Raw genomic sequence first — 13,579 nt, 5'->3', positions numbered from 1 at the left:
CCACCGAGCCTGGCCTCTTCTAGTACTTCTTTAATTTTCTCCAACAGTCAAAAATCTTTTGGGGGCCGGGCGCGGTGGCTCAAGCCTGTAATCCCAGCACTTTGGGAGGCCGAGACGGGCGGATCACGAGGTCAGGAGATCGAGACCATCCTGGCTAACACAGTGAAACCCCGTCTCTACTAAAAATACAAAAAACTAGCCGGGCGTGGTGGCGGCGCCTGTAGTCCCAGCTACTCGGGAAGCTGAGGCAGGAGAATGGCGGGAACCCGGGAGGCGGAGCTTTCAGTGAGCCGAGATTGCGCCACTGCACTCCAGCCTGGGCGACAGAGCGAGACTCCGTCTCAAAAAAAAAAAAAAAAAAAAAATCTTTTGGGGTCAATATTAATAAGTAAGTTAAACAATAACTGCTGCAAAGTTTAAAACATTTTTACTTTTTACTGTGGTTTGTAAATGTCTCTGAGGGAAATTTCTAAAAGAATAAAAAATGTTCTGAGTGACAGTTACATAGGTTTTTGTTTTTGTTTTGTTTTGTTTTTTGAGACAGGGTCTCATTGTGTCACCCAGACTGGAGTGCAGTGTTGTGATCTTGGCTCACCACAACCTCCACCTCCCAGGCTCAAGCAATTGTCCTGCCTCAGCCTCCTGAGTAGCTGGGATTATAGGTGTGCACCAGTACCATCTGGCTTTTTTTTTTTTTTTTTGAAACAGAGTCTTGCTCTGTCGCCCAGGCTGGAGTACAGTGGCATGATCTTGGCTCACTGCAACCTCTGCCTCCCGAGTTCCAGCAATTCTCTTGCCTCAGCCTCCAGGGTAGCTGGGATTACAGGCGCACGCCACCATGCCCGGCTCATTTTTGTATTTTAAGTAGAGATGGATTTTCACCATGTTGGCCAGGCTGGTCTTAAACTCCTGACCTCAAATGATCCACCCACCTTAGCCTCCCAAATTGCTGGGATTACAGGCGTGAGCTACTGCACCTGGCCGATAGCTACATAGTTTACATTTCAAATATTATCTTCATGGTAACTACACTCAAGAATGATACTCCCAAGAAATAAATTCTAGCATACGTGTTTAAAAATAAGCATGACTACTTTTATTACTTTGTATTTCAACTTTATTGCCACATTTAAAAAATACTGATATCTCTCTTATCCAAAATACCACTTAAAAGTTTTTTTTTAAACAAATACTCCTTATGTCCCACTACCTCAAGCATAACAAAATAATCTATCTCATTTGAACAGAATTCCTGTGATTAATTTTCCTTAGTAAAATTCAATGTTTTTTGTGTTTTTTTTGAGACGGAGTTGCTCTTGTCTCCTGAGCTTGCATGACCTCAGCTTACTGCAACCTCCACCTCCCAGGTTCAAGCGATTCTGGTGCCTCAGTCTCCTGAGTAGCTGGAATTACAGACGCCTGCCACCACGCATGGCTAATTTTTGTATTTTTAGTAGAGATGGGGTTTCACCATGTTGGTCAGGCTGGTCTTGAACTCCCGACCTCAGGTGACCCACCGACCTCGGCCTCCCAAAGTGCTGAGATTACAGGTGTGAGCCATGCCTGGCCAAAATTCAACGTTTTATGTTATTCTAATATTCTAACTCCAGCATCCCACTACCAAAAAAAAAGCTTTCAAAAACAATGGAAGGGTTAAAAAAAAAAAAAGATGTGGCTAGGCGTGGTGGCTCATGCCTATAACCCTAGCACTTTGGTAGGCTGAGGCGGGTAGATATCATGAGGTCAGGAGTTCGAGACCAGCCTGACCAACATGGTGAAACCCAGTCTCTACCAAAAATACAAAATTAGCTGGGCATGGCGGCGTGCACCTGTAATCCCAGCTACTCGGGAGGCGGAGGTTGCAGTGAGCCAAGATCACACCACTGCACTCCAGCCTGGGTGACAGAGCAAGACTCGGTCTCAAAAACAAAAACAAAAACAAAAAAAAGCTGTGATTTCTCCTTGAATTGCTTGAAAGAAGCTTAATTTTAACAAAGTGTGAAATGACTAAGATTTTCTTTCCTTTACTCATTATAGCTCCTGAGGAGGCCACAAAGGGAAATCTCTATTAATCCCTTCCTGCTATAGAAGAACAGCATTAATCCTAGAGCCACTAACAGCTCTGGAAGAGTGAATGGTGGGCGACTAAAGAAGGGGAGAAAAATTTTAAACACAATCTATAACACATTCCATATACAATTTAATTTATTATTTGTACTGAAAACCTAGCTATAATGGTAGGTACTTTTTTCATCATAAAGAAATTATATTTAAGTCCCCATCTCACTATCTCCTTTCTCACAGGAGGTATAACTCTGGCATAGTGGATTTGGTGGCAAAAAACTACAATTTGAATTTTGGCCTATGCCAAGAAAACACGTATACAGAAGAAAAGCACTAGATTAGAAGTTTAAGACCTGGGCTTGAATCTCAGCTCTACCACTTTAGCTTTGAGACCATGGACAATTACAAGTTTTCTCTGGTCCCTATGATCCCCCAACTGCCTCACCTGTGCAATGATTATTATGAGGACTGGGTGAGATTACAGCACACAAATTTCTACATAAAATAATAAACAAAAAGAAATATAGTAACATACAACAGTATTAACCATAAAACTATTAAAATAGACAGACGATCCAGAGGGAGATCAATGAGGGCTGAAGTACACAAAAGGCTTTACTAGGTTTTCCTATAAACAAAATGCTCATTTCCAATTTTAAGCCATCCTTAGGTTCTGAAATAGTCAGAGTTCCTCTAATCAAGATAATGCAAATCCAACCCATTCTTAGAATTAAATCTCAAATATTACTTCCTCCCTGACACCTTTAATACTCTGGTATACAGTGAGCACCTCTCTCTGATCTCCTATAGCATTATCCATACCACTAATCTGATACTTACTGACAGAGAGTCTTACATTTTAGAGGTTTCCTGTGTATCAGGTTTGTCCCTTTGGCCTAAATAGATTCAATACAGTTAGAATGAAAGAACCATGGATACACTTACTGTTTCCTTTTTAGCAACTAAGTATTCTGTAGGCAAACAAGATATAAATTGAATTAAAACCAAAATAATGCAATTCAACTATATAGTTCCAAAGTTGCAAAAGAGATTACTATTCAAATGAATTTCTTTTTTAGTGCTAGTTTGACCTAGAAACCTAGATAATTTGATCCTTTTCATCTGTGGGTTCCCAAATAAGAATGGGAAGGACTACCCAGAAGATACTAAAAAAATGAAAAGAAAAACAATCTAACACAGGTTTGTTTCATATTGACAAAATTTTATCTTCAAGATAGAAGACATATATTGGAGTTAACAGACAACCCTTTATGGGATAATCAAGAGGAATATTTTACCCTTTCTTGACTAGATTAAACCAATGATATTTTTAATTAAATGATTTTGTGTGGAAGCAAGAAGCTATTCACAGTTCATGCTAGGTTTTAAATTAGAAACAAATTAACGTTTTACATAAACCCTAAATGCTATATACTATGTGCTAACAAATAAAGAGTGTAAAACTAAATATACTTACCAAGAACAATATACACTTGCAGTTTGGAGCTGCTGGGTAAGGTAAGTCGTACAAAGAACAAATGCTGTGTTATCCTGCCCCTCAGATTCCAGATTACAAATGATGTCTAGTACTTCCTTGCAGTCGACCTTTGCAATCTATCAAAAATGAGATGACTAAGTCAAAAAGAAAATGGTGACTTTTCAGTAAACTTTGTTATATAATGTGAAACTTCTTGATGAGGCAAAAATTAGGGACATAATTTTCTCCTGCTAATGAATGAGTCTTCTGGCATGAATATTTCACATAAGAAAACATTAAAGAAGGGAACAGACACTATAAGGAAGTTCTACTACAGTCTCAATATAGATAGAAACATTTTTGCATTTTAAAAAAATTACTTACGAACATTGCTACCATATAGATGATTCAAATTATATATAATAATCTCAGGTTATTTTTACCTGAAGTATTATTATCTTTTTTTTCTTTCCTGTTCCTGTCTTCCCCTAGTATCTATGACCACAGCTGGGTCACTCTGGTTACAGATAGTAAAACATATGGCTTATCCTCACTGTCAGTGGGGCTAAAGGAGGCCAGTTCAGGAACTGTTTTAAATACAAATGCCACATTAACATCATTTTTTCATAGAAGGAAAATTTCTGGTGTATTAATGGGTTTTTCAGACCATCAAAACCCTTTTTAGAAATACATCTTTTCATTTACACGACTTAAATCATAAAAAAAACAAACAAAAACCCTCTAGACAAATCAGTCAAATTTTTCTGGGGCTCCTTTCCTACACTGAAAAAGAGTATAAAACAAGTGAACTAGACTTTAAAAGACCCTTTCTCATTCTTTTTTTTTTGCATCAGAGCAAATGAGGTAAACAGCTCAACTCCTCCAGAGTGCTATGTAGTTACAAGGGGGTGGTTCTAAGGCTCTAATTTTAGTCATATCTTCAGGTAGGTGCAGAAAGGCTTTTTTTAAAGCTCAGCTCAAATGTTATTTTCTTACAGAATCGTTTCCTAACTTCTGAGGTCATGTTATTTGGATCGCTGTCAAACACTCAAATTTCTCCTTTGTAGCACTTATTTCTAGAACTTTTTTTATTTTTTCAAATAAATTTTACTGTATTATCTCGTTTTTTGTCATACGTCAACATGACAAATCTATAAGACTGGCAAGGCAGGCAATATTTCTATTTCACAAATAAAAAATGAGTCAAATGTTCATTTTTAAATTGAAAATGTTTAAATTGGGATATTTATTCTGCCTTGGGCCAACATTTAACCGACTCATACTGGCCTTTACGTTTTATTTTTGTGTGTGTGTGTGTGTGTGTTTTTTTTTTTAAGACAGTGTCTTACTCTGTTGCTTAGGCTGCAGTGCAGTTAGGGTAATCATGGCTCATTGAAGTCTCCACTCTCCTGGGCTCAAGATATCCTCTTGCCTCAGTTTCTCAAGTAGCTGTGACCACAAGTCTGTACCACCCCACCCAGCTTTTTTTTTTTTTTTTTTTAAAGAGATGAGCTCTCACTATGCTGCCCAGGCTGGTCTCAAACTCCTGGCCTCAAGTGATCCCTCCTGCCTCACCCTTTCAAAGTGTTGGGATTATAGGTGTGAACCAACACCCTGGCCCTATTATTTTACTTTTTTATGTACTTTCACTTTGGCTCTCCAGCTAGACTATAAACTCGAGGACAAGAGCACAGCTCTATAAATAATATCCCAAATCCCCTGTAAACAAAATCCTGTAAGAAGAAAAAAAGCCATATCAAAATGTATGTGCCTAGCAAAGCAGTGCCATTTGCTAAATACCTGCACTGTGCGAAGTACTGGAGATGCAAGCCAATCTAATTTTTGCCCTAATGGATATCACAGTCTAGTCAGGGTTATTAGTAAGGAAGCAGTTACTAAGAATTAAATAGCTACAATGAGAGAGTATACAGTATTTTAAAAATACCTTTGGTAAGAAGACTCTAACCCAAATTTGGGAACCAAAAAAGACTTTCCGGGTAAAGTGGCACCTAAGATGAGTGGGAATGAATAGGAATAAGCCATGGGAAAGGGAGAGTGAACTGCAAAAGATACTCCAGAACAAGAAGAAAAACACATGCAGTGGCCTAAATAAGAGTGAGCATGGCATTGAAGAAACAGAAATAAAATATTTCAGTATTGTTGTGGGTAACCCAGCAATACTGTGGAAGCATCAAGTCTTGAGAGTTGCTAGGAGTAGAAGCACTTCTGTTTTACTTTCTTTTTTTTCTTCTTCTTCTTTTTTGAGATGGAGTCTTGCTCTGTCGCCCAGGCTGGACTGCAGTGGCGTGATCTCGGCTCACTGCAACCTCTGCCTCCCAGGTTCAAGTGATTCTCCTGTCTCAGCCTCCTGAGTAGCTGGGATTACGACACCATGCCCGGCTAATTGTTTAATATTTTTAGTAGAGACAGAGTTTCAACATGTTAGCCAGGATGGTCTCGATCTCCTGACCTCATGATCCACCCGCCTCAGCCTCCCAAAGTGCTGGGATTATAGGCGTGAGCCACCGCGCCTGGCCAGTACTTCTGTTTTTCTATTATCATTATCTCCGTGCCTTCTAAGTTACCACAGGGATTGTTGGTAAACATGCTCCTGCACTGGCCTAAACAAGCAAAGCTTAACTTTCTCTACCAATGTCTCAGATTAAACTTAACTTTAACTTTCTCCAATTATGCATTTTCAGCAAATATTAACATTCTTTTTTTTTTTTTAACATTCTTTTAATTAGCTCGTAATATTGCTGTTTACCTGGCATTTTAAAATACACCAGTATGCTTGATAATGAAATTTCTGATCAAGAGCTTCATAACTCCAAAGCTTCGTATCTCACATACACATTTTCATTATCTATTAACTTGACTGTTTTGCTTCCATCAAGGTTTCTTTTTTTTTTTTTTTGAGACGGAGTCTCGCGCTGTGTCACCCAGGCTGGAGTGCAGTGGCGCGATCTCGGCTCACTGCAAGCTCCGCCTCCCAGGTTCACGCCATTCTCCTGCCTCAGCCTCCGAGTAGCTGGGACTACAGGCGCCCGCCACCACGCCCGGCTAGTTTTTTGTATTTTTAGTAGAGACGGGGTTTCACCATGTTAGCCAGGATGGTCTCGATCTCCTGACCTCGTGATCCACCTGCCTCGGCCTCCCAAAGTGCTGGGATTACAGGCTTGAGCCACTGCGCCCGGCCCATCAAGGTTTCTATTGTGAAGGTGGAACTAGTATACAGTGGGGGCTTTGTATAAGCTTCCAATTCAAGAGCTCATTGTCTTGCGCCCACTTATCTGAGGTAATAACAGAAATAAATATCACTCTAGACTTATTTTCCACTTTCATTTAACTAAATGAGACATCTGATCATTTTTACAAATGAGAAAAACTGAAGCCAGAGGTTTTTTTCCATATCTGTTATCTGTTCCTCCTTATAGACTCTAAATTCCTTGAAAGCAGGTACTAGATCTTATTTTATACTTTTATCCCCCTTGGCACCTGTTTTAGGATATTCACACAACAAGCACTCAGTTAACATCCTTTGACTTGAAGAGAATCTCAGTATTATGCCCCAAATACCTGTACCTTCTTCAATATAGAGGAAAAAAGATACGATAAATAAAAGTAAATAAATAACTGAAAAAATTCATGTAAATTAAAATGAGATAACACCTCACTAACAAAATATCATTATACTGCTTGTCCTCAATCTTTTGCAATAAATAGCTAAGACCACACTAAAAAACAAATATATGCAAGAAAATACTTCACAGCTAAGGTAAATTAAAATGAAGGTCATCCACAAGCTTCTGAGAGTTTCAATGAGTATCTAGGTAACATCTTATACTTAGATACTAAAACAATTTTTTGTTCTTAAATATAATTTCTAGTCCTGGGGCTAACAATTCTATAGCTGGTAAAACAAACCGAACATGTGTTTCAAATAATCAAGTATGCTTACTATCTATTTTACCACTAAAATATAAGTTCCTTAAGGGCAGAAGTCTGTTTCTTTCCCCACTTATCTTCAGTGCCTACAATAGTGCCAGGCCCATGAATGAACATCAATAACTACTTGTCAGAATGAAAGATAACTATAAGATAAATAACATGAAGAATAAATGGGACAGAAGACTGAAGACAGGAAGAATAACATTGACTGAAGTAAGCCACAAAGATTCCAAGGAAAATAATTATTGGGGAGATAGCAGGGTCTAGATGGACAGGGGAGAGTGTAGCCCAAAAATAAAAAGCCAGAATGAGCAAACTAATTAATGTGAGAGTAACTGTGGCATGTGAGGAGGGAAAAGGTTATCTGATGTAACGGCAATGAGTGATGTCACGCAGATGACACTCCGTGAATGAAAGGCTAAACAAGTTGAGAGACTTAGGATAGAGCTAAATCACACACTGGGGGATAGACAGACTGAATAAGGTCATGTCACAGAGTTGTACAGTTTTGCATGGCACAAAACTAACCAGCCAAGAGAGTTACTGGGAGCTGAAATTCAGTCCACTTGTCAAGCCCTAATGAGGCTTTTGCCCTCAGAAGACGGAAGACCTTTGAAAGGCAACCATATGAAGGTGGTGTTAGAGGGTAAGGGTACTTTTGGCTGATTTCCACAAAATTATCATGCAGGCCAATGGTAACAGAATACTAAAGGACCCGAAACTTACTCACGGGTTTTTATGGGGAAAACCAATTTTTGTTGTTGTTTTCACTTGTATATATATCCAAAAGAAATCACTGGAAATCGTAGTTTGATTAATTACTGTTTACTAGATTTCTGCTAATTACAAAAATATTTACAATAGAAAACCCAGAACACAGAATAAAAATCATCTTCAATCTTACAACTCAATGATAACTAGTATCAACAATGTGAATTTTTTTCCAGTATTATGTCTACATACATGTTACACAGCATGGGTTTAATATGTGACTACTGCAAATATGTACACATTTTAAAGAAAGGGGATACTATGCTGGTTATATGTTACTTCTTTTACCTTATGCTATGTTGTGACTTAAGTAGGAGTTGGGTATTTTTCTCTTTCTTTCTTTCTATTTTTGAGATGGAGTCTTGCTCTGTTGCCCAGGCTGGAGTGCAGTGGTGCAATCTCGGTGCAACCTCCGCCTCCCGAGATCATGCAGTTCTCCTGCTTCAGCCTTTTGAGTAGCTTAGACTACAGGTATACGCTGCCATGCCCAGCTAATTTTTTGTATTTTAGTATAGACGGGGTTTCACCGTGTTGCCCAGGCTGGTCTTGAACTCCTGACCTCAGGCAATCTGCTCGCCTCGACTTTCCAAAGTGCTAGGATTACAGGCGTGAGCCACTGCACCCGGCCCGTTTGTTTTTTTACTATAAGAGACAGGGCTAGAGTGTAGTGGAGTCTGTGGCCCAGGCTAGAGTGTAGTGGTGCGATTGCAGCTCACTGCAGCCTCGAACTCCTAGGTACCAGTGATCCTCTCTCCTGCCTCAGCCTCCAAGGTAGCTGGGACTATAGTCGCACACCATCATGCCCAGTTTATTATTTTTTTGTAGAGATGGAGTTTCATATTGTTGCCGAGGCTGGTCTTGAACTCCTGGCCTCAAATGTTCCCCCAACCTAAGCCTCCCAAAGAGCTAGGATTACAGGCATGCGTCACTAGACCCAGCCTTAAGTAAGAGTTTTTACAGATGTATTCAACAGCCCAGAAAAACAGGAGTGGGTGAGGAGAATATAGAGGCAAAGAGATCAGTAAGAACAGAAGTGGCATGAGTGGACATTCTGGCATTTTGTCTCTTTTTGGAGAGAGTCTCACTCTGTCACCCAGGTTGGAGTGCACTGGCACGATCTCAGCTCACTGCAACCTCTGCCTCCTAGGTTCATGCAATTCTCCTGTCTCAGCCTCCTGAGTAGCTGGGATTACAGGTGTGTGTCACCACATCTGGCTAATTTTTGTATTTTTAGTAGAGACAGGATTTCATCATGTTGTCCAGTCTGGACTCAAACTCCTGACCTCAAGTGATCTGCCTGCCTCCGCCTTCCAAAGTGCTGGGACTACAGGCATGAGCCACTGTGCCTGGCCTGGTCTGTGGTTTTCTTTCTTACAATGTCTTTGTTTGGTTTTAATATCAAAGTAATACTGGCTTCATAGCATAAGTCGGGAAGTGTTCCCTTTTTCTGTTTTTTGGAATACTTTGTGAAGGACTGGTATTAATTCTTCTGTAAATGTTCTGTTCAGTGAGACCCTGTGGATGTGGAAAATTTTCAAATTACCCTCTTTACTAGTCATAGGTATACTCGGATTTTCTATTTATCTGTCAGTCAGTTTCTGTGTGTGTGTGTGTGTGTTTTTTTTTTTTTTTTCTTGAGACAGAGTTTCGATTTTGTTGCCCAGGCTGGAGTGCAACGGCACAATCTCGGCTCACTGCAACCTCTGCCTCCCGGGTTCAAGCGATTCTCCTGCCTCGGCCTCTCGAGTAGCTGGGACTACAGGTACGCGCCACCGTGCCCGGCTGATTTGTTTTTTGTATTTTTAGTAGAGACGGGGTTTTACCACATTAGCTAGGCTGGTCTCAAACTCCTGGCCTCAGGTGATCCATCCGCCTTGGCCTCCCAAAGTGCTAGGATTATAGGCTTTGAGTCTCTGCACCCGGCCTCAGTGGGTTTTATCTTTCTAGAAATTTGTCCATTTCATCCGGTAATGTAATTTGTTGGCAAACAGTTGTTCAGAGTATTCCTTTATAATCCTTTTTATTTCTGTAAGGTTGATGGTAGTGTCTTTTTTTTTTTTTTTTTTTTTTTTTGAGACGGAGTCTCGCTGTGTCGCCCAGGCTGGAGTGTAGTGGCCGGATCTCAGCTCATTGCAAGCTCCGCCTCCCGGGTTTTTACGCCATTCTCCCGCCTCAGCCTCCCGAGTAGCTGGGACTACAGGCGCCCATCACCTCGCCCGGCTAGTTTTTTGTATTTTTTAGTAGAGACGGAGTTTCACCGTGTTAGCCAGGATGGTCTCGAACTCCTGACCTCGTGATCCGCCCGTCTCGGCCTCCCAAAGTGCTGGGATTACAGGCTTGAGCCACCGCGCCCGGCCAGTGTCTCCTTTTTTATTCCTGATTTGAGTATTCTTTTTGTTCTTGTTCAGTCTAACTGAAAGTATATCAATTTTGTCAATCTTTTCAAAGAACTAACTTTATTACTTTTCTTTATTGATTTTATATTCTCTATTTCATTTATTTATACTCTAATCTTTATTATTTCCTTCCTTCTGCTTGCTTTCAGTTTAATTTGCTCTTCTTTTTCTAGTTTCTTAAGGTGAATGGTTAGGTTACTGGCTTAAGACATTTCTTTTTTAAAATCAACATTTTACAAATATAAATTTCCCTCCATAAATATTGGTATGTTGTGTTTCATCATTCATCTCAAAGTATTTTCTGGGCTGGGCGTGGTGGCTCATGCCTGTAGTCCCAATACTTTGGGAGGCTAAACTGGGAGGACCACGTGAGCCCAGGAGTTCAAGGCTGCAGTGACCTATGATTGTGCCACTGCACTCCAGTCTGGGGGACAGAGTGAAACCCTGTCTCAAAAACCACAAAACAAAATACAACAAAAAGTCATTTTCTAATTTATCTTGTTTTTGGTTTTGGTTTTTTCTTTTCTTTAATTAATTGCTTATTTGGGAAGGTAGAGTTAAATTTCACTTATTTGCGAATTTCCCAAATTTCCTTCTGCTATTCGTTTCTAATTTTATTTTACTGTAGTTAGAGAACATACTTTATATATTTCAATCCTTTAAAATTTATTTAGATTTGTTTTATGGGCTAACACATGGTCTATCCTAGAGAATAGACCATGTGCATTTGAGAAGAATGTATATTTAGCTGCTGTTGGGTAGTCTATAGATGGCTGCTCAGTCCACTTGGTTTATAGTGTTGTTTAAGTGTTCCATTTAGGCCGGGCGAGGTGGCTCACGCCTGTAATCCCAGCACTTTGGGAGGCCGAGATGGGTGGGTCATGAGGTCAGGAGATCGAGACCATCCTGACTAACACGGTGAAACCCCGTCTCTACTAAAAATACAAAACTTAGCCGGGCGCGGTGGCGGGCGCCTGTAGTCCCAGCTACACGGGAGGCTGAGGTAGGAGAACGGCGTGAACCCGGGAGGCAGAGCTTGCAGTGAGCTGAGATCCGGCCACTGCACCCCAGCCTGGGCGACTGAGCGAGACTCCGTCTCAAAAAAAAAAAAAAAAAAAAGTGTTCCATTTCTTTGTTGCCTAGTTGTTCTACCCATTATTCAGAGTGGGTATTAAAGTCTCCAACTCTCATATTTGAATTGTCCATTTATTTGCCTCTTTGCTGCTATTTCATGCATTTTGGGCTCTATCATTTCTCAAACTGGACAAGTTTGCTGATTCTTTCTTCTGCTAATTCAAATTTGATGCTGACCTTCTCTAGTGAATTAACTTGAGTTGCTGCACTTTTTGACTTCAGAATTTCATTTTGAGAAATGGAATTTCTCAATTTTATTTTGAGACAGGGCTCACTCTTGCCCAGGTGGGAGTGCAGAATGGAGTGATCACACCTCACTGCAGCCTTGACCTCCCAGGCTCAAGTGATCCTCCCACCTCAGTCTCATGAGTAGCTGGGACTACAGGTGCACACTACCACACCCAGCCAATTTGAAAAATTTTTTTGTAGAGATAGGGTCTCTACATGTTGCACACGTAGATGTTGCTCAGGCTGGTCTCAAGAGTTTCTCCCACCTTGGCCTCCCAAAGTGCTGGGATTACAGGCGTGAGGCACCTCACCTGGCCTCCTTTAATTCTTTAGGCAAGTTTCCTTTAGTTCTTTGAATATACAGTTGGTCCTCGCTATTTGCAGACTCGGTATTTGTGTATTAGCCTACTTGCTAAAATTTATTTGTAAAACCCCCAAATCAATAATCAGAGCACCTTTGTGGTTATTTCACAAGCATGCACAGTGTGGCAAAAAATTTGAGTCAACTGACAGGCATATTACCAGCTGAGGTCAAAGGTCATATTCTTATGAGATTTATCTCTTTTTCTTGAGTAAAACTTCCTCAGATTGCTGTAAAGCCTTTAATTTTTCAGAATTCTAAAAAAGTTAATCTTATTTACTCTCTGGTTTCAAATGGTGATAACTTAGAACTCTTAATTTCCAGCTCAGACCTCTCCTCTAAGTCTCACATTGTGTGAACACTGTCTGTTGTTTCTCTCCCTTTTGTCTTGTTCATTCTTGTATCCCCATTGCCTAGCAGACACCTCCAATGAATGTATACTGAATAAATGGAAGGCATTTCTGCATTATTTCTTGTAATTACATGCGAATCTAAAATTACCTCAAAATAAAATGTCTAATTTTACTTAAAAAAGAAAAAGGATCACCTTGGCCACTGTAGAAAATAAATCAGGAAAAGGCAAGATTAGATACAGTTAGAAAGGTTTCAAAATAATCAGGCAATTAAACAACAGTAATAACAAACATAAGAGGCAGCTAACTGGCATAACACACGGTGGGTAGAGGCAGCATACTTATGTTCCTAAGTTATTTTCCTGCTTAGGCTATCAATGTAAACTAGTATTCTGGCCAGTGCCATTAATATTTTATCATTTACCTTTCTCTAGAATAGTGGTTTTCAATGCAGTATTTCCCCAATTAGTCCTGAGGTATACTGAAAACAATTTGTTCCTAGCAACAGATTTTAAAAATCAAAGTTGATAAATGTTTTATTTTTTCAAAAAGGAATCAAAATAGATTCAAGCTTATTCATATAATACTTTATTCACTTGCATCCTTCAGTAGAAGAAAGGTGGAAGTTACAGTTAGCAAACTTACATTTCAAGTAACCCTAGATATCTTTGGGAACATCATCTGTTAGGTTCAAAGACATTATCTGGGAAAAAAAGAATACTGACCAGTTTTAAAAACATGAGACTCCTGGCTGGGCGCGGTGGCTCAAGCCTGTAATCCCAGCACTTTGGGAGGCCGAGACGGGTGGATCACGAGGCCAGGAGATCGAGACCATCCTGGCTAA

At 40.0% G+C, this 13,579-nt stretch overlaps 1 protein-coding gene across 4 annotated transcripts in view; it reads right to left on the bottom strand.

The window, feature by feature from the left end:
* The window catches only part of RLF (rearranged L-myc fusion), an 81,657-nt gene that overhangs the window by 15,834 nt on the left and 52,244 nt on the right, over positions 1-13,579 (bottom strand). For 3 of the 4 annotated variants that reach the window (XM_017960156.3, XM_021939843.2, XM_021939838.2), the window contains one exon: positions 3,542-3,678. In XM_017960156.3, coding sequence (XP_017815645.1) covers positions 3,542-3,678 — 137 coding nt within the window. The other variant, XM_021939844.2, reaches the window with a different exon arrangement.

The sequence above is a fragment of the Papio anubis genome, chromosome 1 (assembly GCF_008728515.1).
Source record: "Papio anubis isolate 15944 chromosome 1, Panubis1.0, whole genome shotgun sequence".
NCBI classification, from domain to species: Eukaryota; Metazoa; Chordata; class Mammalia; order Primates; family Cercopithecidae; genus Papio; species Papio anubis.
The sequence above is the reverse complement of the archived record's forward strand: the minus strand, read 5'-3'. Positions and strand labels throughout refer to the sequence as shown.